Source organism: Nuphar pumila, chromosome 14 (genome assembly GCF_984573655.1).
Source record: "Nuphar pumila chromosome 14, dmNupPumi1.hap1.1, whole genome shotgun sequence".
Taxonomy (NCBI): Eukaryota; Viridiplantae; Streptophyta; class Magnoliopsida; order Nymphaeales; family Nymphaeaceae; genus Nuphar; species Nuphar pumila.
In genome coordinates, this window is record NC_143262.1 from 17,712,217 (window position 1) to 17,740,008 (window position 27,792).

Sequence of the window (27,792 nt, forward strand, 5' to 3'; positions counted from 1 at the left end):
GTTAGATTCACTTAAAAAAATGAGCAAATTGATACCATATGCACATCCGTACCATACACATATATAAGAGGACATAACACGTGATGAGAGCTAATTAGAGCATCCTAGGAACAGAAATTTACATGGAAAATAGCCCATCAAAGAATTCAGAGTTTTAAGGCACGTTTAGAAGCAAGAAAGATGCAGAAAAAGTGATGAAAAACCAAAAATCCATATGAATTTTTCGATCCTTTCAAAAGAGTGGCTTTTTCACTGAGAGCTTTTCTAAAAAGTACACTTTTTGACAGGAAACATTCCTTCATTGGGAGGGTGGAACAATGTTTCCTACCAAAAGAAATTTTATTTTTATACTACCCACCACCCACCGTATCACCATCACCACCACCCTCCTCCTCTCTCTCATTTTTCCACTCTTTTTTTCTACACAAACAAGCGAAAAACTTTCTTTTGGAGAACTCATATAAAAAACTCTCATAGGCAAACTTTCTTTTCCTATGAGAGTTTTTTTCTCTTCCAAACTGCCCTTACTGAAATTAGAACTTGAGAAATCCTATCCCACCAACCCACGTGCCATCATCCAATCAAATGGAAACAATAAAAATGAAACAAATGCCGCTGGCCCTTCAGAAAAAAAACACAGTACGCGTTAACCCTCTCTCACAATTAACCGAGCCCAAAATTAAGGCAATCAAATGAGGCTTGATATTAAAGAAAAGCCTATCCAAATCTTTTTAAACTTTTGAAGTTTACAAACTGAATTTCAAATTGGCGACTTTCAGAGTAGTCTGGGATCACGTCAATGCTAGATCCCTTGACCTCAAGTGCATTTGGACACCAAAATGATATAGATTTATCAAGAAGTATGATTATTAATTAAAAAGTAAACAAAAGATCTTTACATCTATTTTCCTTTATTGTGGCTTAAAACCTGTCTTTGTGTGTGTAGAGAATTGAAACAGAAACCCTCAGAGTTAGTCCCCAACATTCCCCCACATTCCAAACGTCACAAAAAATAAGATTAGGTTTTACATACACAGAACTTGACAAATGAGAAGAAAGTTTTGATAAGAAAAATAACAAAGAATGTGCAGCTTGGCTTAAAAATACCGGCTAATCACAGAAAATGCAACCATTTCAACAATGGCTTTCCATGCCTGAATGGCCTTAACACTGGCTATTGGCAAAATTATTTGTCCAGAGGAGAAAACATCAAGTTGCCAGAAAATAGAGCTTCCCGGTCTGTCGAAACACAACCAACTTTAGTATCATGTTAAAATTACCTTAGAGATCACAAATAGATTTAGTTTTCCCGGAAAACCATTACAAACTAAGCATACCAAAGCTAATCATGAAAACAAAATATTGACTGGACAAAACAAAACTACACTATTACAACTTCAACCATTTAACATGCAGCCTGAAATCTTTTCCATTTCAGGCTGAAAGAAGATATCACATGCGTCTGACATCTAAGCAACCCATACTCAAGGATGTGGAGCCTGTCTGGTATGGATATTTCATGCAACTCTTAGTTAGATATGGAACATGATATCGACAATATTTTCAAAATATTGCGCTATTATCTTTGTAAAACCAAAAAAAGATTTTACAGGCAAAATCTTGTAATATTTTGAAAATATCCAATGTTTAAATTTATCACAACAATATAGTGATAATATTGGGGAAACTCTTGGGAATTTATATTCATGTTTTATTGCTTCTTTGCCTAACATTTTTTTTTCTTATTTATACTTATATTCATGTTTTATTGCTTCTTTGCTTAACTTGCATTTTTTCTTTTTTCCAACTTTTTTCAAGTTTTTTTATTTTCTGATATTTATCGAAAAACGTGCGATATCCCGAGATTTTTTCTCGCCAAGATACAGCTGAGACCGATTATTGAGACTATGGTTAAAACATGTATTCATACATTGTTTGATCGAGTTGGATATGGCTCAAATATGGGTTGACCAGGACATGCCTAATCTATACCTGTGTATCCATATCTGCATCAATTCCGATGAATGTAGATGTGAATCTAAGCTATCTCAGACAGCAAAACCTATTTTCTGTGAAGCTCTTTCTCTATTTGTGAATACAGACATTTGCTTGGAAAAAATAAAGCAAACTTTGAATGTAAATATGCCTTGTTAGGTATATAAAGTGTAAATATTGGTCACTTCTAAGCACCAAAAAGCACAGTACGTGAACGACTATATTAACAGCTTTAAGATTTAGAAAGACAATATCCCAGTGGCAGACACAAGCGGCATCTAAAATAGGGCCCACCCCCTTCCTATTGTCCCATCTAAAGCCTTCACTCTTTCCTCCATTTTTGGTTGTCCAGGGCCACTCTCTCTCCCCTAAACCCTTTTGTGTGTGCATGAGACTTTTCTAAACACTTAGTGGGCCCCTTGCATGTATATGTGCACTCCCTAGTTGTGCCTTTGTGCCCTAGGTCCACTCAGCATTAGACAATAACTCCTAGGTCTCCACCATCACAAAGCCCAGATCCCAGCATAGTGTCTTCCCCCTTAGTCTTCACACTCGAAGAACACCCACCTTGCACGAAGCTCTGCTGGTCAGCTGTGCGCTTACCAACAAACTTAGGAAAGGGCTACCTAAGCCCTTGGTGAGTTTTCTTCCCCTTTATTTTCCTTAGGTACTGTTTGGATGACACCCAACCTGGTTTTGGATGAAAACCCAGCTAAGATACAAAAGCCAAGTTTTTGGTCTGTTTGGATGCCAAAAACTTGGTGTAATTAGCCAGGTTTTCATTAAAACTTGGCTACCCTCCCAGGTTACAAACCTGGTTTACCAGGGGAGGGTGTTCCTACCCCCCTCCCCAAGGTTGTCCACCACCTCCATTTTTCAACTGTACTTGAGTCCAGCCTCGAAAGTGGCCGGACTGGTACCGCCTATAGCCACTTTTCGTTTGAAATGTGTGTGTGTTTTTTTTTAAAAAACTCTTCGTCCAACCATTTCCCTGCTGATGGGTGGCCGAGAAATGGCAGGCCATTTTGCTTTCTTTTTTTGTTTTTTTCTCAAAAAATGGCTGGTCAACCGAAAAATGACTGGCCAGCTATTTTTCTTTTTTTGAAACTTTGTCCTAAAAAATGAAGGCTGGCCAGCCACCGGCCAGGAAATGACTCCCAAGGTGGGCGACACAAGCCAGACCATTTCCCGACCGGTGGCTGTCCGGAAAATAGCCTGCCTTTTTTTTTTGGTTTTTTGTGACCAAACAGCCCAACAGGGCTGGGTTTTGGCCAACTAGGTTTGCCAAAAACCTGGATAAGGCAAAACCTGGGTTGGAGAAAACCCAGGTTTTAGCCCTTGTCATCCAAACGACGCTTTAGTTGTTATTGTTTGCTAGGCTAGGTTTGTTAAATTATGTACATAATCATATAATGTAATATATATATATTTTGTATATATATGGTAATACATATACATATATTAATATATATGTATCTACTCAAATATATATATAAAATATATATTTCTATTTGTTTAGTCATAAGGGTAGTTTAGTCTTTTCCCTATTTTTGCGCACATTCATTTTTTGGATGTGATTGTAATTATTTTTATTTTTATTTTTACTTTTTTCATTTCTTTTTGTATGTGTACCAAAAAGGTACCTTGGGGGGCCCACCAACATAGTCGTTGGGCCCTCTCCAACGGTCACATTTGTGACCGTTGGAGGGGCTCCAACGACTATGGGTGGAGCCCCTCCAAGGCCCCTCTTGTGGTGTTATAAATAAGGGTTCTCCCCTTTGTATTTTTTCATGGCTTTGAGTCAAAGCCCAAGTTCTCAATAAATTGATTCCATTATTTTTATGCCTTTGTGCATTTGTGAGTTATTTGTGGGTTGTGCTTTTTGTGCACAAGTGCTCTAAAGTGTTCTTATTGTGCTTTCGTGGTGGGTTCAATATCAAGAATATTAAGGTCTTGATATTAGTATCTTGTTGGAGATACTTTCACAAGGTTTTCTGATTTATTGCACTGTTTTATGTTATCTTGTCGCCCACTGTTTTGAGCAACTGTGGTGCATCCCACATCATAGAGCTTCTTAGGTTTCAAAGTTTGAGGTACGTCAATACACAAAGAGATATAGATAAAGTACAGAAGCTCAATTCCTTACTAGATTACACCACTTCAGCATAGGAGGAATGGCTCTGTCTCGTACTTGTGAAGACCCATCAACTTTTCAAATTGGAGGCGAGTTTTCTACCTCAAAAAGAAGAAAGTAGATTGGTGATCTAGGTTGTTCCACACCATGTCAAACATGACATTGGCTATGTCCAAGCAAGCAAGGGTGTACCCTACGTCAAATGACTCAAGTCACATATTCTGGTGACGGCTATAAGGTTGAATGGTTTTTGACTAGGATGTCCATAATGGCCAACGTCAAATACAATGAGCTGGTGCTATGCATGAATTTTTATAAATAAAAATGTTAAGTTCATGCAAAACTTCATTCTTCGTAATTTTTTGCATTGGCTTCTTTTCCATGTTTGAATGTTTCCAGCTTTTTTCTACTCCTAAGTTCTCAAATCAAATTTTCCTAACACCAAAAACTTTTCAAAAAAACATAAAAATTAAACAATAACACACAAAGTAAATTATTAAAAATTTCAGTAGCTACAAATTTAAAAACTCAATTTCTACTAATGTACAAACTAAAGCAATATTGCCATGTAATGCAAACAATGACGAGACATTCAAATGGAAATAGATTAGTTTCACTCACCAGTCATTGCCAAGCAGGCAACCTCTCTTCTTACATACCTAGCCATGGCCTGCATAATACCAAAAAAATATACAGCTTCTCCTTTATCAAAGGGAAAAACTAAATCACTAGAATGCGAACTAGACTCTCACAGGGAAAAAGAAAATCTTAAAATAATGATATACAATGTGTTGCAGTAACAAATGTTAAAATATGTTAATGTTATTTCCCTATATATATATATATATATATATATATATATATATATATATATATATATGTGTGTGTGTGTGTGTGTGTGAACTAAAATACCCATCAGGAGTATTTCAGTCATTTCACCATTGTAATAGGGTCGGCCTAGTAGGGGCTGATATGTAAAAACGTACTTTTCTTTTTTTTATTGTTAATGAAATAGGGCTGTTGGACTGGTCCCAACGGCTAGATTTCTTGCTGTTGAGGCTGGTCCAACAACAGTTGGACCAGCCCCTTTGTGGTCTCTTTTGTCCATATAAGAGGGTTCTCCCCCATTGCTTAGATAATGTTTTCTAAGCATATTTTATGAATTAATACAATTTATATTTTTAACTGTGTTCTCTTGTGAGTTGTTGAATTAATGCTTCTAAGAAGAGAGAGAGGTACCTTGCTGGAAGGCTATATATATATAGCCGTGTCCATGTACCCTAATTTTTTAAAATTGCCGTGATGTACACTCCGTACCCGCACCCATACCCAGGTGACATAGATGGCTGCATGGTGCAGGATCTCCAGTCCGGGAGGCGAGGCCATAAAAATGGAGATCTCCAGTTCATGGATGATCTAGAGTTATCAAAACAAGTTTTTTGTAATTTTGTGGAAAAGAAAGACATAAAAGTTTGGCATAGGAGATTGGATCGTCCTATTATGTCAAAATTGCATTTGTTCCCAATTCTTGAAAATTGTAATGAAAAGGATTTTATTTGTGAAAATTATATTCTTGAAAAAATGAAATCCTTACCTTTTGGACCTACTCATTTGTCTCCAAAGAACCATTTGAGTTAATATATTCAGATGGGGACCAACACCGGTTGTGTCTAAGGAAGGAGTATCATATTATGCCATATTTGTTGATGATTATAGTAGACATACATGGATATATTTTCTTAAACTCAAATATGAAGTATTTGATTATTTTCAAAAAAATTACAACTATGTTAAAATCAATTTGAAACAAATACTAAAATTTTTAGGTCCGATTTCGGAAGAGAATTCTTGTCAAATGCTTTAAAAAACTACCTTGATCATCGTGGCATTATTCATCAAAGGTCTTGCCCAAATACCCCACAACAAAATGACCTAACCAAAAGAAATATTGGCATATTATTGAAACCACTAGAACACTTATTATATCAAAGAATGTTTCTAAAGTTTTTTGGGCAGAAGCTGCCCTTAGGACAGTCTATTTGATCAATAGAATGCCCTCAAACACTCTTGAAAATATTTTTTCTATAGAAAATTATTTAAAACTCATCTCGACTATAAAAGATTAAGAGTTTTTTGATGTAAATGCTTTGTCCTCACTAATAAAAATGATAAACTTCCTTCCAAAGTCATCCCTTGTGTATTTTTGGGGTATGCCAAAAACAAAAAGGGGTATAGGTGTCATGAGATTGGAAATGACAAGTTTTATGTTTCAAACAATGTTACCTTCCTTGAAAAGGAAAATGGATTTGACAAAACTGAGTCTAAGAAACATCATGAATACTCCTTTCTTTTTTAATCAAAGGAAAATGGATTTGATTAATTGCAATATAATTTGTATTTTTCTTGTGAGATATGCATGCATTCATAGCATATTATCTTTGATTCTTTATTATTTGATGTTCGATGTCTTATGCAGCTCATAAGTGTTTGACATGTGATATTATGGTTGTATCTATGTAATTCAACATTGTTTCTTGTGTTATAAACTTTTTAGAATTTTCCTTGAATTTTCTGATTTTTTATTTTCTGGGTTTTTTTATTAAAAAACTTATTTTTTATGATACAATATGCATCTTATTTTGGGTCTGGCTGATGTGGGCTACAATACACTTTTTACAACCTTGAGGAGATGTGCTCAATAAGGTGTAGTAAAAAATGGCATTTGCACCTTATTTACCAATTTGCTTAACATTCATCTATTCTTTCTATATCATTAATTCAATATCAATGAATTTGACCTGTATTTGTTAGATATCAAATGGTATGATGGGCTAGTTATCATTTTTACAGAACATCAAAGACAGAAAGTCTGTCAGATGAACTCAAATAGTTCACAGTTAATATGGTTAATTAGCAATAAATGTCTATTGTAGGGTAGATCTAACTATTGCATCTCCTAACTACTTGTTTAATAGTGGAAAATTGTCATAACTCATAAGGTAACAAGATAGATTTACTTCCTTTCAGATGAGCCTCCTCCATCTCCCGTGGAATTTATTTTTATCTTGATTGAAACGTACTAGTTTTTGCCTTGTGATTAGTCATGTATTTCTGGCATTTATCACTAAGAAAGAAAACATAATCGCAGTCAATTGAAACCTATGTCATGAAAATCACTGATATTAAAATTGATTATGATTTTATTGCAATAAATTTACAAACAACAAAAAACTCATCAAAGGGCAATAAATTTAATATATGGTGATTTTATCATAAATTTAGTGAAATTCTCATTTTCTCATACTTTACATACATTTTAACTTGTTAAATGACTAGGTTTTCCCATTATTGTGATTTGTTACGATGGCTGAAACATGCATAGTCTGAGATACTGTTATACAAAAACCTAGAGGTGCAGGCCCATATAAATAGTAGTTGCTAAAGTCCACCAATAGTCACAAGAAAGTCCACATTTCTATGGTTTTACTGATCTAAACTCTATACAATGAGCTTACATTAAACAAATGGTGAAGCACAAAAGATGGAAACAGGGTTATATTAGACATTAACAATTCTTAATTGAATTTAACCAAACATCAGAAATGAAAGAAGAAAATAAAAATAAGTCACCTGGGCAGAATCAGCAGCAGAACCATTTGGCATTGGAGCACCATCATCAGAAAATACATTCCTGCAACAGATGAGCATGCTTCAATTGATAATTCAAGAATATGCACACTGATGTTCCCATATCAAGAAGCAAATGAACTACTGCCACCAGATTGTCTCACTGTGGAAACATGCTATTATATGCACAACAAAACCTGGAAAAAGAAATGAAAATAAATATACTGCTTTTCCTCAGGCTGTAAAAAGCTTACCAGATCATATGATATGATATGTTATATCAGACCTAAAGCAACATGATTTAGGTCTCAACCCATTATAAAATAAATAGCGAGCCATATAGACCCATATCTTATGGCACAGTACCTGTAAAAGCGCCATTTCTGTGAGCATGGAATTCATAGTGGACTATACCAATTTAAATGTCACGTTCTAGGCTGAGACTGTTAAAATGTAAACTGCAATATATATATATATATTATTTAATATTATTATATTTTCTTTTATTATTTTCTTTTTCTATTTTTTATTTTCTTTTTTAGCATCTAGTTCAATAGAAACTAGATATTTTGATCCAGTCAAGTTCCTGTTGGAACTTAACTGTGCAAGTAGCTGTTGGACTGTAGTCCAACAGCTATAATAAATGTTGTTGGACTATAGTCCAACAGCTATAATAATAAATGCTGTTGGACTGTAGTCCAACAGCTATATTAAGAGACGTTGGAATCCGGAATCCAACGTCTCTTTTTGGAGAGCTCAAAATGAGCTCTCCTCTCTCTCCCATTTTTTTGTATATATAGGGGTGAACCCCTTCAATGTAAATAACCATGCTTCTTAAGCATTTTGTTCATGAATAAAGTATTATTTATTTTTCAAGTGTTCTTCCCTTTATACCCTTTCAAGGGTCATGCTTGTAGTGTCTCCAATAGACACTTGTTTGTGAGTTATTTGTGCATTTGTTGAAGACCACCATTTTAACTCTGCACAACCATGTCCCTATCATCATATTCCAGCTAGTGTACATGCTCAACTTTTTGTCAGTCTAAAAGAAGCAAATAAAAGAAAAGCGTGAACACAGGCTGCTGTACAGCCACCACCAGAGATCATCTTTGTTTCAGAAGACGAAATGTTAGATGAAGATGATTGATGATTCATAATTACAAGGATATGGTCTCTTAAACAACAAGAAACATGAAGAGGGCACAAGAAGAGCACAAAGGGAGAAGAGAGCAACACAAAGCTTCATTAGGTTTTCATGAAAGAAAAGAAGACTCCCTTATAAGGGTCGACCCCCACTATGTATACTACAAGGCAATACAAAAAGAAAACATTATAAGGACAAAACTACCCTTGGTAATAATGTAATGTACAAATGAATACTTAATAGAAGGGGAAGTACACAAGTAGTAATACATTATTTTAGACAACTATTAACACTCCCTTTCAAACTTGGGGTGATGCAACCAAATCATTTCGAGTTTTGAAATGAGTGAGTTGAAATGAGGAGCAAGACTCTTAGTAAATACATCTGCAATCTGATTCTTTGAGTCCACATGCTCTAAAAGAATGACTTTATCTTCATAACCCTTCCTTATATAGTAACAATCAATTTCAATGTGTTTGGTTCGCTCATGAAACTCTAGATTCTTTGCAATATGAATAACACTCATATTATCACAATATAAATAAGTCTTGTTGACAATGGAGACTCCCAACTCACCCAATAAGCACCATATCCAAATAATCTCAGCAGTGACTTGAGTCATAACTTTATATTTTGCTTCTCCTATGGATAAGGAAACTCTCCGTTGTTTCTTATTTTTTCATGAGATCAATGAGCTTCTAAGAAAAATGCAGAAACCAGTATTAGAAAGACGATCCCGAGTAAAGCCTCTAAAATCAGCATCCCAAAAGGCTCTCAGCACTATGCCAGATGATGATGAAAAGAACGTACCATAATACATAGTTCTCACACACCTGATAATTCTGAGTACCGTGGCTAAATGAATTGTCCTGAGAGCACTTATAAATTGACTGACTACATGAACTTCATAGGTAATATTTGGCCTGGATATAGTCAAGTATATGAGACTTTCAACTAGTCTATATACTACGTTATGCTGGGACAAGTACAATCCCCTTGATAATCATATCATCTACATAGAGAAGTAATATGTATTTCCCAAACACAAAGAAAAACACAAACAAGGCAGGGTCATGGTAGCTTTTCTCAAATCCAGGAGATTTCACTGTTGAACTAAACTTCTCAAACTAAACTCATGGTGCATGTTTGAGTCCATATAGAGTAGACTGCAAACTCTACCCTTTGAAACTAAATATCCTTGTAGTAGTTCTATATATACTTCTTCTTCCAAGTCTCCATTGAAGAAAGTATTATTGACATTCAACTGCTACATATTCCACTGTCGTACTGCAGCCACAACGAACAATGTACGAATAGTGATTATATGAGCTACTAGAGTGAAGGTTTCGGCGAAATCAATCTCAAATTGCTGACTATAACCCTTTTCTACTAATCTTGTCTTATATCTTTCATTTGACCCATTTGTCATGGTCTTTATTTTATAAACTAACTTGCTCCCAACAATATTCTACCCTGGTAAAGGTTTTATCAATTCTCATGCTTGCATCCTCTCAAATGCACTCATTTCTTCAGCCATAACTCTTTGTCACTTTTCTTTTTCAGTTGCATGTACATAAGACTCAGGCTCAAAATAAGAATGAATCAATGTAAAAAATACGCGATGTTTTGGAAAAAAAAGACTCAGGATACAAAACGAGAAGGAGAAATAGAAGTTATAGAGATTTCATGTACCTGAGAAGGATTAAGGAAAGAAGATGACAACTCAGATAAAGATTTTAAATTTGGGTGGTCGAATTCAACAGACAAAGGAATAAGATCAAAATTAGCATCTTCTCCTCTACCTCCACTTGATCCAAGAAAGGAATTTCGACAACATTTTCATGTTTTCTTGAGTAGGTTTGTCCAAACCGACTATCTCTTGGTTGAACATGCTCCCCTTGAATCTTCACTCTTTCATCCACGCCCTCTTTTTCACCAAAAAGGACCAAGAAAGACAAAACAGACTCATCTCTTGACTTTTCTCCACTCTTGTTGAAATATGGCATATCCTCATGAAAGACATGTCGGGATACCCACACCCTCTTTCCAATAGGATCATAACATTTGTAACCTTTTTTACCATTAGCAAAACTAAAAAAGCAACACTTAACAATTTGAGGAGACAATTTATCTCTATATCTATCAAGTAGAAGAACAAAGCATATACATCCAAATACTCTCATCATATCATAATTTGAAGTTCTACACAATTTTTTAAATGGGGATATACCTTTAAGCACACTTAAGGGCATACAATTTATCTGAAAGATACTCAACTGAACTGTATCCACCCAAAACGCTTTGGGCACTTCACCCCCAAAGAGAAGAGCTATTGTTGTCTTCAAGATATGTATATTCTTCCTTTCAGCTGCTCTATTTTGCTCAGGAGTGTAGGGATGGGATTTTTGTAAATTTCTCCTGCAAAAACTTTTCAAACACACAACTGACAAATTCACCACCAGAGACAGTTTGAAATGTCTTAATCTTAGCTACAAACTGATACTCAATCATAACACAAAAGCTCTTAAAGATCTCAAAAAGTTCACTTTTATTTTTCATAAAATATAATCAAGTGAATTGTGTATAATCATCTATGAAAGTAACATAATATGATAACGCTCCTTTTGACAAGACCGATGAAGGACCCCACATATCAGAATGTACAAGATCAAAAGGATTTTCACTCTTTATCACTAGATTAAAATAGTGCAAGGCATAACCCTTTGTCAACCTACAACTCTCACAATCTTTAACATGATTGGACACAACAAACTGAGACCCACCAATGCTTCTTAATGACACCAACTTCTGCAACCTAAAGCTAGAAATAGAACCCAGACTCTGGTGCCACAAAACAAATTCATCTATTACTGAAGATTCCACTCTAATCTCATATCTCTTTTACTCGCTCGTATCAAGTCAGTCCAAGTAGTACAAGTCTCATCTTCTATCGTCAATCTCAATCTTCTTCCCTGACAACTGATCCTGCACCACACAACCAAAAGAAGAGAAGGTAAAATTACAATTAAGTTTGGTAATTTAACCAACCGAGATAAGATTCATAGCAAGAGATGGAATGTGATAGAGATATTAATCTTCCTACCAGGATAAGAGTCAAAAGTAACGGAACCAACTTTTGAAAAAGATATAAATGAACCATCTACAGTACGAAAAGTGTCATTTCAGGGCTGACAGTTAGCTAAGATAAGCCCATTGGTTGTCATATAAAAAGAAGTCCCTGAGTCTATTAACCAACCTGGCGAGCGACCTAAGATACCTGAGAAGGTAGTCCCATAGGAAAAAGTAGGAGAGAGTCGAGAGACTACAGTTGATTGAGCAAGAAGTTGTAAATTGTCGAATTTGTTCTTGCATCCTCGCCAACAACTGAAGTTGACCGCCACCTAATGATTGATTTTGAGGCTCTCTCAACTGATAAACCAACAGACTGAGCACCAATATTAGTGTGATCATCCTTGGGCTTAATGCCCTCACCATCAAAAAATGCTTCGTTTCTTTCTCTTGAGAGTTGGGCAAGAATTTTTCATGTAACCAAAGTTCTTACAATAATGACATTGAATAGAGCTCAAGTCACATCTTCTTTCATCTTTTCTACCACCTTTAGCACCAAATTTGTCACCCAGATGTCGAGGGATTGTCAAAACAGTGTCATTGGATGAATAAGTTTCAAGAGACCTTATCTTGGTCTCTTTTGTAATCAATTCAGCTAGGATATTAGTGACCGAGGGTAAGAGTGGACCATGTAGTATGGCATTCCTCACTCCATCAAACTTTGGTCGAAGTGACATAAAAAAACTCAATAACTCCACTTGTTTCCTTGTGCTAATCAAGAAACCCCATATAAGTTTGACATAAAATGTGCATCTCACACTTCTCACATTTTGTTTGACCCTCCATGAGTGCAAGTACATCCCAAACTCTTTAAATATCAGAATAAAATTTCTCAATTGACTTGTTTCCTTAACGAATACCCCTCAATTCTTGAGTGAGTTGATATTGCCTAGCCCAATTCTCTTGCTTGTAAACTGGTTTGAGATATACCCAAGCTTCTTTGGCCTCCTGAAATTTAGAGAGGTTCTATCCTTTGTTCTACCGAACCTAGTATCCAAACCTTGACCCCTGCATTATTCACAATACATTCCTCTATCGCTTTGTCAAAATCAACATCAGTGGGCTTCGGTTTCACCTTTGAGTCATTCAAGTATCCTCCAAGCCATTTTCCTACTATTATGATTGTCATAAAATCAGCCCAATAAGCATAGTTTGTCCCGTCCAACTTCACTGGGACAATCTGGATTCCTTCTTTCTATATACCTCACACAACCCCCAACAACAAGATTTAAAAAGTTGTACAAATCTGAAATAGATGCAAGACAAGCACTACAAGTATGTAGCAACAAGAAAATCTCAGCCAATAAAAGGAAACAAGCACAATATCCCAACGTGCTAGTTAAAACACTCAACCCAAGAGTGCTCAAATCTGAATACAAATATGCAGCAACAAGGAAATCTCAGCCAACAAAGGAAACAGGGACAGCATCCCAACGTGCTAGTCAAAACACTCAAATCTGAACGTAAGAACAAAACACACTACTTATGCAGGCAATTTACCAAGGAAAACACAACTTATCCACCCAAATAGGTTTGCTCACACTCCAAAAATAATACAACAGAAGTATATCACGAAATCCGCCTATCACGATATCCAAAATATGCTTATAAAGGCAGAAAACAAGTTACCGCTAGATGTAAACACCTCAAAATTTCAAAGCTCAGCATATAACCCAAACGGAGCACAAAACTAATATTGAAGCACCCCAACTCAAAAACAACATGAATAGAAGCAATCCAATTCCAAACCCTTAATAACCAAAAACCAGATCAGATTTAAGGGTTTTGTCAAAATTGGTCTGAAATTTTCAAGAAACTAAGAAATTCTTGAAAATATCACCAAATTTCTAATATAACTCTAAATCAGATGGGGTTTGATTTATGGACCTTCTAAAATCAAACCCTAGCAAGTTCCAAACTCAAATCAATTAAACCTATCCAGACTGGACCAGTCGTTCCTCAAGGGATGATGTCAACACATGTACCAAGACTGGCGTTGGATGCTCCTTTCAATCTCTCCTCTCCAATGATCAGATGCTTCTCTTTAATGTGAATTCAAGCTCTGATACCATCTTAAACAACAAGAAACATGAAGAGTGCACAAGAATACAAAGGGAGAAGAGAGCAACACAAAGCTTCATTAGGTTTTCATAAAAGAAAAGAAGACTCCCTTGTAAGACTTGGCCCCCACTATGTATACTACAAGACAAAATAAAAAGAAAACATTACAAAGACAAAACTACTTCTAATAATAATGTAATGTACAAATGAATACTTAATAGAAGGGGCAGCCCACAACTAGTAATACATTATTTTACACAATTCTTAACATGGTCTGCGATTCTAGCAACTCCAGCACTACTATGTTCTGTTAAAAAACTTTTATGTAATTAAGAACTTTAACAATGTTATAATTTGTAATATTCTTGTTTATTTATTACAATTTTATTAATTTATGTCAAATTATTTGATTGTTTATTGTTAGATGTAATTGGTTGTTATTTGCTTCTTGTTAGTTACTATTGTTTACTGTGTTTAAGCTTTAGTGGTCTACACCTGGGCGTATTTGATGTTTTAAACTTCCAGTAGTTGTAGCGCTTAAATATATTATGATTTATAGTTCTCGTGTTTTTTGGCAAAATATCGAAAACAATGAATAAATTAGAAATTTATGAAATTATGAAATAAAAATAAAAAATAAATCATAAATTATCTAAAATATTACTAAGGTTGAACGGCCCCCTGCATGGGATGCCGTTTTTGGCGTCTTCTGCACCAACCCGACTCTCTATTTGCCTCCTTGAAACTGCTAATGTGAAAAGCTTCATTGTTGATCAAATGACCATAATACCTTTGTGAGTGCCTTAGTAGAAATGAATATCATGTGAGTGTTGTCGTCATTTTCTATTGCTGAATAATTACATAATTCGCCTCTTGTCAACTAACCTATAACGGTTGGGTTACATCAAGGATCTGCATTAAGCCATTTCCTTTTTGCTATAGTGATAGATGAACTTACGAGATCAATTCAAGAAAATGTGCCGTGGTGTATGTTGTTTGTTGATGATATTGTTTTGATTGATGAGTCTAGAGCTAGGGTTAATGCTAAGTTAGAATTATGGAGACAGACTTTGGAAGCAAGAGGTTTTACGTTGAGTAAGAGTAAGACAAAATATATGGAATGTCGGTTTAGTAAGCAACGAAGTACTGATGAGAGTGTAGTGAAGCTTGGTGAGCAACAAATAGCGGTGGATGACCGTTTCAAATATTTGGGATCTATCATTCAAAAGAATGGAGAAATTGATGGTGATGTAAATCATAGGATTAAGGTTGAGTGGATGAAATGGAAAAGTGCAACTGGAGTGTTGTGCGATCGTAGAATGCCATTGCAGTTGAAGAGAAAGTTTTATAGGACGACAATTAGACCCGTTTTACTATATGGTACGGAATGTTGGGCTGCCAAGAGACATCATTTGCAAAAAATGAGTGTAACTGAGATGTGTATGCTTCGATGGATGTGTGGAAATACACTAAAAGATAAGATTCGAAACGAGGAAATACGTAAGAAGGTAGGCGTTGCATCCATTGAAAATAAGATGAGTGAGAATCGTTTACGATGGTTTGGGCATATTCGGCGAAGGCCTAATGATGCTCCGGTTAGAAGGACGGAGAAATGGGAAAATCTATTAGCTAAAAGAGGTCGGGGTAGGCCTAAGAAGACTTGGATGGAGATGATAAGAAAGGATATGAATGCTTTGAACCTCACCGAGGACATGACATTGGATAGAAATGATTGGAGGAGAAGGATTCATGTGGAGGACCCAAAATGATTTTCTTTTTGGTTCATATCGCCGACCCCAATTGTTTGGGATGAAGGCGTTGTTGTTGTTGTTGTTGTTGTTGTTGTTGTTGTTGTTGTTGTTGTTGTTGTTGTTGTTGCCTCTTGTCAACTATCAATTGAGATCAGGAAATTACCAAATGCCACTACAAGGTTAATATGTGATTTATAACAATTTGTCATAGTCAGAGAGATTAATTAATTTGGAATTTTTTATTAGACTTTGGGAGTAATGACATTGTGTCTAAAATCACAAGCTTCATGTAGTTTTAATAAACATACTTAATTTTGTAAGTTGGTCATTTGCGTGAGGCGACAAAAGGCATCGGTTAAGAGAGAAAGAGGTGGGGTTTGTTTGTTGTAAGCATGTTCAGGGGACAAATGTCACCAGGAGGGAGATCGGTGAGAGGGAAACATTCCCCAGCATTCGTTTGGGCAGATGTAAGTGGCACGTAATGGCATACATGTCTTGCTGCGTGCATTTACGTGGATGCAGTGGTTTTCGGTTGATGGTTATAAATGGAGGATGAGTTATAGGGCAGAGACCATAGGTTTTTAGAGCTATGGGGACTATAGACCAACACAAGAGAACAAACACAAAGTGTTGTCTACTGGGTGTGAGTTATTGCTTTGTTTACAAAAAGTGTGATTTTGGCTTTTGTTCTTATGGTGCTAATGAGTTGTGGTTTAGCTTGGTGTCAATGTAGACCGTCATGCTGGTCTGACCACCGAATGGACTTTCATACGAATCGGCCCTTTGAGAAAGGATTCTTGGGGACATTTTCGCCAATAGTACCCTCAATTTGATTTCACTGCAGGCTTTTCCCTTAGCATTTCTATGCAAACGTATTGCAAATGGATTTCTCCTTCTATCGGTTAAATAGTTGCTTTAGAAAGTTACATTTGTGTTAGTTGTTAATATTCTTTTGATTCAGCCATTCGTTCTTTTCAGTAATTTAGGAGTTCTACATAGTCGTCTTGTTCAGATGTCAAATGTCATAAAGAAAACACCACCACAATATGGCTTCTTCTTCTTCTTCTTCTTCTTCTTCCTTTTTTCCCTTTCTTTTGTTCAATCCTTCTTTTTCAACCACTTTCAGCTTGTCATGTGTTGTCTGTCGTTGAGCATCCACAACTCTCTTGTGGATTTTGGATGTGTGGGAGATTGATAGATTATGTTGTTTTGGTCATTTAGAGAACTGCAGGACTTTTTTATGCTTTATGGTTTGTTGAATGTTGGCCACGATTTGTGGAATGGGGAATCTCCCAATATGTACTTTTTTTTCATCTTATTGTTTTCAATGTTTCTTCTTGCCTTGGCCTGCCAGATACTGCCACCCATTCATCGGTACGTGTCTTGTTGTGGTTTAAGAGTGTGTGTGTGTGTGTGTGGGGGGGGGGGGGGGGGGGGCGTCTAGATGAATAGGGACAGAAAGAGAGACTTAGGGAAGGAGCACTGTAATACCCGTGATTTTTATCAGATAAATAAATTTAGATTTTAAGTCATTAAGGTGATACAAGAACATTTTATTGTTTTAATTATTTACTCATAATTGGATCTTGGATAACCTATTTGGATCATTGAAGTAAATCGGATGTTAATGAGAAAATTTTTATTTTTGTACCTATAGCACTTTAGAGGGGTCCGAAATAGCATATGTGATGGGTGGATCCACATTACGACAATTGGATCCTGGACCTTTGAGATTTAAATGTAGTATGGATCCAATTAAAATTTTAATGTTAGATCTATAATAAATTGCTGGAATCCACGATTCTGATTTGGGACCCATATCAATTAGGGTTCATATATATAATATCATATACATATATTAGAAATAAATAGATAAATAATAATAGTAATACAATAGTAAACACATATTAAATATATATAAATAATTTTAATAAATTTACGGTTGGATCCATATGGATCCAACTTACGGATCCACATCGCAAGAGGGACGCGGATCCAACACTCGGTTGGATCCCGGGTCTCGGATCCAGACCCGAGCCGCACCCTGCGTACGCAAGCTAAGGGTTTAAATTTTTTTACCTGATACTGGGCTTCCCGATAAGCTGCATAGGGTTCTGAGTGAACCATAACGCAGGGCGATGGCGTGAAAGGGGAAGGGGTGTGCGCAGCCGCCCGGGAGGAGGAGGTAACTACCTCCTTCCGTTTTGAGGCCACCCGCCCTATTTACTCCCCTCCCACACCTCTCTTCCTCTCATGCCCTCTGTCTTCCTCTTCCTCCCACTCTCCTCTTCTCTCCCTCTCTGTCTCCCTTGTCCCTCTCGACCCGAGCTTGGCAGCAGAGATATCGTCCTCGGCAAGATCACTGTTGCTGCATCTCGGCAGACCTCTGCAACATTCCTGCCCCTTCCGATCTCGATAGTCACGGCAATGCCGGCAAGGTCATCGTCGTCGGAAAGCCTTCCGACCACCTGTTGTTCGGTCACCGGTCACCTCCTATCGCCAGCCATCTCCAGTCGTCAGCGATAACTCTTCCGCCGGAAAAGGTAGGATTCTGATAGCTTTTCTTGTTGAGTATCGTATGAATCCGAGTGTGATGTAGGGGTTTTGCATGAAAAGAATGTAGGTTTTACTGTGATTTTGCATATTTGCTAAGTTTTCAAACAGGCTTTGGATTCGCCGTAATTCCCAACTTGGAAAAAAATTGGGGGTTTGGGGTCTTGCCGTGAATTCCCACATAAAAAGTTTTGGGGATTTAGGGTATAGATCTATGTTGTTGGGTATAAGTCAATCTTTATCCTCTTTGTCATTTCTTTTCTTTCTAATTATGTTGTTTACCTATGGTTGTGTTGTCCTCTATCGTGTTTTGCACCTTTGTCTTGGCCACATTATGATTAATCCATTTCTGATATCAGGAGCTGCAACATATGTAGGTCACAACAACCGAATCGAGTTTTCAGAAAAAAATGGGGATGCCAAATGTATCTATGTATAGAGAAAGACCCAAATCTGTTGGATCATTAGTACACTCAATCTTGGATTTTCGTCACCTTCCAAATTGCCCTGTCCAAGTTGGTGTTTAGAATGAATACATTAGGATGGGCAAAATCAATATCTGTTAATTCAATAGGAAGCCTGGCACCCACCCTGATCTATAATTGTTTTGCCGTAGACGTCTCCTATACTGCTTCCTAGACTTATCTCTGTTATTTTCTTCATCAGTAGAGTTAACACAGTAGTGAAATTCGTGAAATATAAATTCTGTAGTGAAATATAACTATAGTGAAAATTCATGAAATATGAATTATGTAGTGAAAATTCGTGAAATATAAATTCTGTAGTGAAATATAACTGTAGTGAAAAATTGTGAAATATGAATTTTGCAATCAAACGTTGTAATGTGTGCTACTTTATTTCATGTTCTCTTCTTACTACTATTTTGATCAGTTATTCAATTTAGTCGTGAAAATCTAGTAGCAAGTGTGTGACAGTGGCTGGAACTCCAATGAGCGTTTGAATCCCCTATAGCAGACTTTATTTTATTTTTTGTTCGTAACCACTTAACTGGTGACATATTTTACTGAATATGCCACTGCACTGGAGTCTACAGGTTCGGGTGTTTTGTGTGTCCTGATTTTTCTCAGGCACAGATAACTGTATATTCTAAAATTGTTATGCCCAGACTACTGCGTTGTTTAGAATAGAAGCATGCACATACTGATTGATTGATAGATTAATTTTTTTTAACTTTGGTAGAACAATAACATGTACACACCTGTCAACCTGTTAGGTTGTACAAGTATATGCCTATCCATATGCAGGACAATATCTACATGTATATCTGGGTAGTTAGAATAGAGATTGCCCTATGTATTTTCTTGCTAATTGTCGTATAACCTGAACGGTATATGTGTTATAAATTGTGAGTACATTGAGCCTTGGCTATAACTTTATATACACAAACAAATGGACATGCACTTTGTGTTTAAATTTTATGCGCATTTTCACAGTACTCACACACTCATTACGCGACATTACTCTTACTGCACATATTGGGGCGCGTACAGAGAAGTATAAAAGAACTCACATATTTTCCGAAATGTTTTCATATAGGGTCATTAATAAATCTCTGAAACTGCACGTCCGATTTATGCAATGCATATTCTCTAAGTAAATCAACTACTATTATGTGCTAGTTACTTTGAAAAAAAAAGGAGAACAAAGTGTGTTTTAATCTTTATTGCCATTATGAACATGTATATGACATCCTGATTGTAGTGGGAAATATGTGATGCTATATATTTGTGAAACATTATGTTTTATGCTTTAGTGATAGAAGGAATTGTAACTTGATATAGAAATGGGCGTATGTGTAATTTGTTTATATATGAAATTATGTCATGTAAGCTGCTGACATTCAAATCCAAAATGTCTGAGTTTGACTGCTTTCTGTAGGAGAGCTGTGAGACATATTAAAGAAATGTCATTTATTGAAAATGTTTGTTGCATGCAGTCAAGTTGTGTGAATTGCTTTTCTTTGTCCACTGTGAAGTCAAAATGAATGATAGGGAGTTTGGGAATCTTGCCTAATTGGGAAATATGGATTGGGTACCTAATGCAGGTACTTTGGTTAATGAGCTTGCACTCAATGTCAATAACATTGGCGAGAAAATTCAAGGTTAATTTCTGTGAGCCTCACTGGTTTAAAGATACCGGGGCATTTGTGTCCGATTGGTTTAAAGCTACCGAAGCACTTTGGGTAATAACCATAACATTGATGAGAAACTTAAATTTAATTTCTATGGCCTGACTGGTTTAAAGGTACCGAGGCTTGTGTGCTTGACTGGTTTAAAGGCACCGGAGCACTCTGAGTGGGTTTAAGCAATCAATATGGAAAAATGATTTGGATGGTTTATACACATTGGTAAAATGACTAAGGTTGGAAATCCTACTGCTATGATAGTAGAAGGAAGTTGGGGGTGCTATGATAGTAGAAGGAAGTTGGGGGAAATACCCCATACTTCGGGAAAATAATTAAATGAAAAGATTAACTCACTCAGATTCGGGCTTACCTTGGAGAGGGTAGGTGGTACAAAACTCCGGGGACATGTTTATTTGTTTCGAGCTAAAGTGACTCGTTGGTCCCCAGTCCTCGGAGTTGGGCCGAACCCGGACTACCAATATGTCCTAGGTGGTAGCTCTTTGTTCTTCTGCAGAAGTTAAGAATGCATCATGTTTTGGTTTTGGCCTTTGGGAGGTTCTCTCGGTCACTGGCCGCTCCCTTGGGATTTCAGTCTCAGTTAGAATGTTCGGGTTAATAAAACACCCTTGAATAATATATCCCCGAACGTTCTCTTCTGTGATGGTTGTCTCTGCCCGTGTGTACCCGCGGGATAAGATAATATAAACATTCTTTAGAACAGTTAGGTATCATAGTGAGTGGAGTTACTAGAGAGACATTCTTATATTCTTTCAGCATGTTTTATATTCTGAGCTTGTGATGAAATGGCATCCTGAAATGTGTAGATACGAGATGATTGAACTATTACATGAAAGTTATGGAGGTTATTGTTATTTGTTGTTGCATAACATACCTCACTTGCTTATTAATGTTGCATAATATGCTTTACTTGCTCAGTTATTGTTATGGAATATGCTTACATGCTCAGGTTTATGATTGTTGATTTTTGTTGCATAATTTGCTTACTTGTTTAGATATATGTTGAAAATCCCTTTGACACTCACATCACATGCGAGATTCATGGTAGTCTAATTCATATACTTGCATTAAGAGTTACAGTTTTCCTACTTAGACGTGGTAGTCTAATTCCTATATTTTTATCATTTTCAGGCAAAGAAGTAGACCTATGAGCGGTTGCGGGATGAGGCATCGGATCGAGATTTTTGGATTTATTGTTCCAGGGATAGTTTGAGTTTCTTTTATGTTTTTAACTCTGATGATTTTCATTAATAAATGAAATGAAATAAATGTGTTGGGTTTTCTCTCCACCGTAATGTCTCGAAATACTTAACCCTATATTATTTCTTGTTTCTGTTATAAAAAAAATCCTCTTAAATTTGGGTTAAAATTTTGGGACGTTACAAGCACCATGGAAGTAGTTTGAAGTTTTTCAGTATAAATAAAGTGCCAGTGATGAAAAACAAGGTGTAGAGCAGCGTCTATTAAAGAGAATAGATAGAAAGGAGGATTGTTCTAGACCTGGTATAAATTAAGACTTGCTTTTTTTTGTAAGATACATTGATCATGTGTTGCTTTGCTGGATGGTGTGTTGTGTGTTGTTGTTTCATGGTTTTGTTGTTTAAAGTAAGTGATGTTATCTTCCGTAACAAAAATGGTGTTAATCATAGGCTTCAGACAGCACAAAGAAGACAGTGATGCATTCACTCAAGAATGCAATGGAGGTGTAGGTAGCACAAGGAAAATGGGGAAGAAGATTTGAGTTGAGTGCTTGGGAAACAAGGAAGAAGGAATAGGGGGGTCAACTAGCTTGGGGAGAGAGAGAGGAGATGTGTTGAATTGAGTTGATTGGGATGAGAGGTTAGGGATGGTTAGGGAAGAGATAAGTGGAATCTCAAGTAGTTAGGGGTCTAACCACCTAAGCCTAACCCTTTAGATTAGAGCACACTCCCAAAGAGAATTCACAAGTGAATGCTCTCCAAATTGCATTAAGCAATCAAGTAGGATGCATGAGAATGAATGAGCCAAGTGGCTTGGGCTGAACCTTATATAGATCATGCTCCTCCTATCTACCCTCATTACATGTTGATATTATATTCATGTCATCCCAGCCCCAAGTGAATACAAAATGTCCAAATTACAAGTAGTAATTACAAGACATGATATGCCACCCAATGTAGAGCCCCAATAGGCTAGCCGGCTAGTGTAGAGATGCTAGTGACTCCAATATTGGTCCAATAATGTTGGCTAGGAATATGTGCATGTATCAGACAACAACAAAAAGAATCTGTAAAACCAATAGAATCACTTGAATCTTTCTATGTGCCAATATTCTATCGTGTTACGGAATAGATAGTGTGAAAGACAACAATTTCCAATTTTAAGCATGAGATAAGTAAATGATGAATAAGTGATAAATAAATAATGTAGCACCTACTTGAACGATTTGTTTTTAATAACCGAGAAAAAAACAACTTGTTTACCAAAGTCATTAGTATAAAAGCCTAGGTCCCTTTCTTTTTCTGCTTCTCATCTTACATAGAGGGTACCCGCAGCATCAACAGGGCAACCCTGGCTGTGTGGGAGGACTGTAAGATACATACCGGCATACTGAGAAGATTGTCAGGCTTGTTTTTAGTAATCACCACTTGCTTAGGTAGTCTTCTTTCTTTGTTGTTTTGTTTTGTTTTTTCCTTAATGTTGAGTTTAATGTTATTATTTTTCATTTTTTGTTGTTTTATGTTGTCGTGGAGGGTGATTGGCTGTATAGAGCTTAATATGAGATTTCATCAGATCAAAATAAATTGGTTTGCTTGTTTTTTCATTAGAAAACATTGGATTAGTTGTTAAGAAGAAGAAAATTCAGGGTTTTATGTTCAAGCATGAATTTCATGGTTTTGTTAAAAAAGGAGGTTTAATATGTTGTATAAGATCTTCCATTTGATTTTAGGCATGAGTTTAAGTTGTGTTTTAATTTCTTTTAGGTTTGATATGTGCTTATATGTGTTTAAGATACCTTGGTGTGTTTAGACGCCAACCTGTGTCGTTGAAAATGAAGATCTACGTGGATAACGTGCTAAATGTGATGGATGTAAATTTTGGTACTGGCCTGATTTCCTTCTGTGGGGAACCGTCTGCTGAACTCTAGGGAGAATTCGAAGGTGGTGTCCTCCTCGGTGTCTTTTGTGGGGGTGCTCTATGGGATCAACCTGAGGAGATCAATATTCTTGGCCAATTCAGAGGGTGCCTGAGGAGGGCATTTGACAAGTTGGTTGCACTCTGGGCACATGATGTTATTGGGAATGGGCACGTGGGTAGGAAATTGATGGATGCAGGTTTCGCAGATTGTGTGGCCATAGGATACTCTGGGGATGGTTTTCTCTTCATCATACACCTGAAGGCACACAGGGTACTCGGGGGTCTCCATTGCCGTTTTTTCAATTCAACCTCTGTTATTGTGGTTGAGGCCTCGTGGGTAGTTGGGAGCTTTGGCATTGCCCAAGACATGCGCTCGCATTCGCACGTGGATTCTATTAGTTTGTCACTATGGTCTCACGGGTAATAGAAAACCATCAAAAACTAGACAAGAATGGTTTACAACTTTCAACCTTGACATCATGCAGTTGGATTTGGAAGGAGATTATCCTCAATGGTTTCATCTTCAAATTAAGGCGTGCAAACAATAGAACAAACATATCTTACATACAATAAGTAAAACAAGAATGTACATGCTAAGCAATTTCTTCAGTGGCATTAAGGCAAAGGACCACATAGATAAACTCATTTCAAGCAGAAATTCAGAAGATCAAATTACTGCCAAACTGATTTTGGAAGTTCCTCATTTGCTGCATCAGGCAGCATTGCAGCATCATATGCTACTATATTGCCATAGAAGATCTTCTCAAGCTCCTTCATCCACTTTACTAACAATAGGTTGACCTGCCATTAAAATTAGAAAGCAAATACACAATATCATTAAGATTAGATAAATGACAAAAACAATAGGAGTCAAAGTTTTATTTTAGCAGGTTAAAAAATAAAGAAATCATTTTTACCACTATATCTTATCATTATTAATCATAAGAAATGCAGCAATTATAAACTTCAAAAGTTACCAGTATTAGCCACTCTGTTAATCCATGTTTCAGTTAAAAAACAAGACAAGAAAAACCAATATGGTGAATGGACTTGATTAGCTCCACAAAAACCTTATTAACCTTAAAAGGCTTGGACAACATTAAGAACCAATAGATGTCTTCACAGAATTTCGAAACATAACAACCTTATATTCTTGGGTTTGACACAGATTTGGCAACTAAAATCTAACCAACAGCGACCTCATATTCCAGAATCTGGGGTTACCTGCAGCAAGTAGCCTACCACACATATAATGTGTATCCTGTGTAACAGATATGATCACTGAGGGTGTGTTTGAGTCGCAGACAGCATGTCCTGTCCTGTACTGTCTGCGGACGTTCCAGGACATGCTGTCCTGCTGTATCCATGCACCATTAAAAATATATATATATCATTTTTTATTGTTCGTTCCTGTATGTCCACCACTGTTCTGTGGGGGCATGGAACAGTGGCGGATGTTGTTTCCGCGTCCGTGTGATGCATCAAATCAGCATCCGTGTGTCCCGCGTTTGCATGGGTGTGCAGATGCATGTGGGGCCCACGCTCGGTACGTCCTGCAGACGGGCAAGGGCCAGGATCCAAATGCCCCTTGAAAGATCCAGTCAAACTGAGCATGTGAAGCACATTGCACCATCACACAACAGCCATCATCATGGAGCTACCACACACACTTACTGCCATTATTCTATGCACCCACCACCATGCTACTCAGAATGCACATTGTTGAGCAGCTACAGTACAGCTACAAGTCTGACATCTAATACATTCCATGAACACTTCATTATCAACCAGAGAGTGCAGTTATATGTCCAGGCATGAGTGGATCCTAGGGAATGACCCCAGGTAATGGAGAGGTATGGAAAATGTATTGCCACTTCTGACTTTCTTTTGGTTTTATCTTCTGTTTCTTTCACTTTTATCGTAGGGTCAATATCTTAATTTGATTCCATTGTATTTTCTACAAAACTTCTCATTAGTACATATTTCTTTCTTTTAAAGAAAATAATAGGAACAGTGATCATATATGTAAAGTTGCAATCAGTTTGAGATTTGACCTTCCCAAACAATCCATTGTTCCAATGACTTATTAAAGAAAAAATTAAGAGTTTACAAACTTGGAGTCCAATTGCATTTGGTAAGAAGGCCATGCTAAGAAAATTATAAGTGAATGAAAGCATGCTTTATTTTTCTGTAGCTCTCGCTGCTCAGTAACAGTAATCTTAAAAAAGCCATTATAACAACCACCATCATTAAGGTAAGGAGCTATTGTATCATAAAAACTAAAAAGCATTAGCGCATATTTCAGAAAATTGAGGTTGCATAAAACACTTACCCCAGCTTTTGACACTCTCACTTCCAAGTCATGATTGTAAACCTCATACAAGTACTGCCCAAACTCAGTACCTTCCTTTCCTTCGTCCTTCAAGCGCCGCAGGCAAAACCACATATGCAGAACGAGTAAAGAAAATGTTGTTTTGAAGGTTTTCTCCAAGTGAAATACTGTGAAAGAATTTCAAAGAGATTTTGTTACTAATAAGTTAGAGAACATGATACTTTCACAATTTATAGCCAGATGGCATGACTAGTCTGTGACCCTAAATACCAAAAAGGCTGCACCGCTATGTCAAACAGAAAAGAGGAGGGTGGGGGGGTTTAAGTCTCTGCGCCTGTGTGCATATAGCATTGTCGTTTGGGGAGAAATATCAAGAAAATCTCAACAAATATAAAACCCACTAAACATAACTCAAAATTGCAGTATAGTAAAAGTAGGCATAATTTTTTTTCGTGGCTTTGTGTTTTATGAATCTATCGTGATTTCCAAAAACGCTCATATTCGTGACTACACACCAAATTTCGATACTGGTACCTGGATGTCAAGGATTGGTAACAAACCAAAAAAAAATTATTTCCTGATGTTTAGAGGAAAAACCTCTAGAAACATTCCTAATAAAGTAAGAACCGAGAAAAACTGCCAACAGACTCTTGTATCATATTCATCTCCCGGAAATAAAAGTGACACGGAAAAAAAAACTTCAGCCACCACATGAACGTCAGTTAGGAGATAGTAGCAAATAAATCAGATTAGATGGGCAACCAAATAAGTAAAAGATTCAGTCCAACCATCTACATAAAACAGAGGCTAGGATCAAACCGTTAAACGAGGCTATCAGAACAACGAGAATCGAATGAATTACATCGTCATACTCCTCTTTATCTGAGTACGAGAGAGACGAAGCTCACCGTCATATATCGAAGGGCCATCGACCTGCGAAACGATGCGACCGTAGAGAGCATTCGCCCCTCTAATGGACTTGCTCTGCTTACTATAGAACAGCAACAGCTTAAACAGGACCCGCCAAAACCCTTCGTACTTTGGCTCTTCTATCCTGAGAGGCGAATCGGGCGGCAAAGCCAATGAGCAGGGTTTGGACCAGAACCTCTTGTGCAAGCTCACCTATCAATCAAACCACATAAGCCTTCAAAGAAACCCTAATTAAAACGAATGGGACACGCGAAATCATCACTCAAAACGTAATCAGATTGAGAGATAGAACCATCTGATTTTATTCGTTCTTAGCAGCCGTGAGGTGATCATCTCAGGGTGATAATAATCAAAGAAACCCTGATCAAAGGAGTTCGGGATCCATTGACAAACCACGAACTAACTAAGCAAAATGTTGATGGTGAAAGGGAAAGAAGGAGGTCCGTGGTTTAGGGATTCTTTTTTTTTTTGCACAGTACCTCCGGTTGGTTCGGGAGCCCGCTGGGCAGTGGCTCAGCGGCCGTGGCCAACGGCAAGGCTCTGCAGACGTTGGTCCGAAGAAGAGGAGGAAGAAGCGGAGAATCGGGGGAAGGTTGGACTCGCGCGCTCGATCGCAGCGCGCGAGAAACCGTCCTTCCCCATCTCGATAGCATTCCAAATAATTTGGTTCTCCCTCTCTCTGCAAAGATGTTCAGCAATTGGCGGGGGGGACGCAGTAGCGCGTGTGTTTTTGGGAGCGTGGCTCGCTATTGGATTTCGGGGGGTTCGGCTCATTGGCTGGTAAACAAGGCCCAGAAACGGCTCCTTTTCCGGAGCGAGCCTACCTGAACTCCAACTCATAGTAAGCTCGAACCT

The 27,792-nt window shown here is 37.1% G+C and overlaps 1 protein-coding gene across 1 annotated transcript; it reads right to left on the bottom strand.

The window, feature by feature from the left end:
- Positions 1-997: 997 nt before the first annotated feature.
- On the bottom strand, positions 998-27,670 carry LOC149816528 (uncharacterized). The gene is made up of 7 exons (XM_089987741.1): positions 27,417-27,670; positions 26,916-27,129; positions 26,008-26,174; positions 24,352-24,476; positions 7,760-7,820; positions 4,751-4,799; positions 998-1,239 (listed from the first exon to the last, which is right to left on the bottom strand). Exons 1-7 carry the CDS (start codon positions 27,588-27,590, stop codon positions 1,187-1,189), a joined length of 843 nt encoding a protein of 280 aa, XP_089843867.1. The 5' UTR covers positions 27,591-27,670; the 3' UTR covers positions 998-1,186.
- Positions 27,671-27,792: the final 122 nt, after the last annotated feature.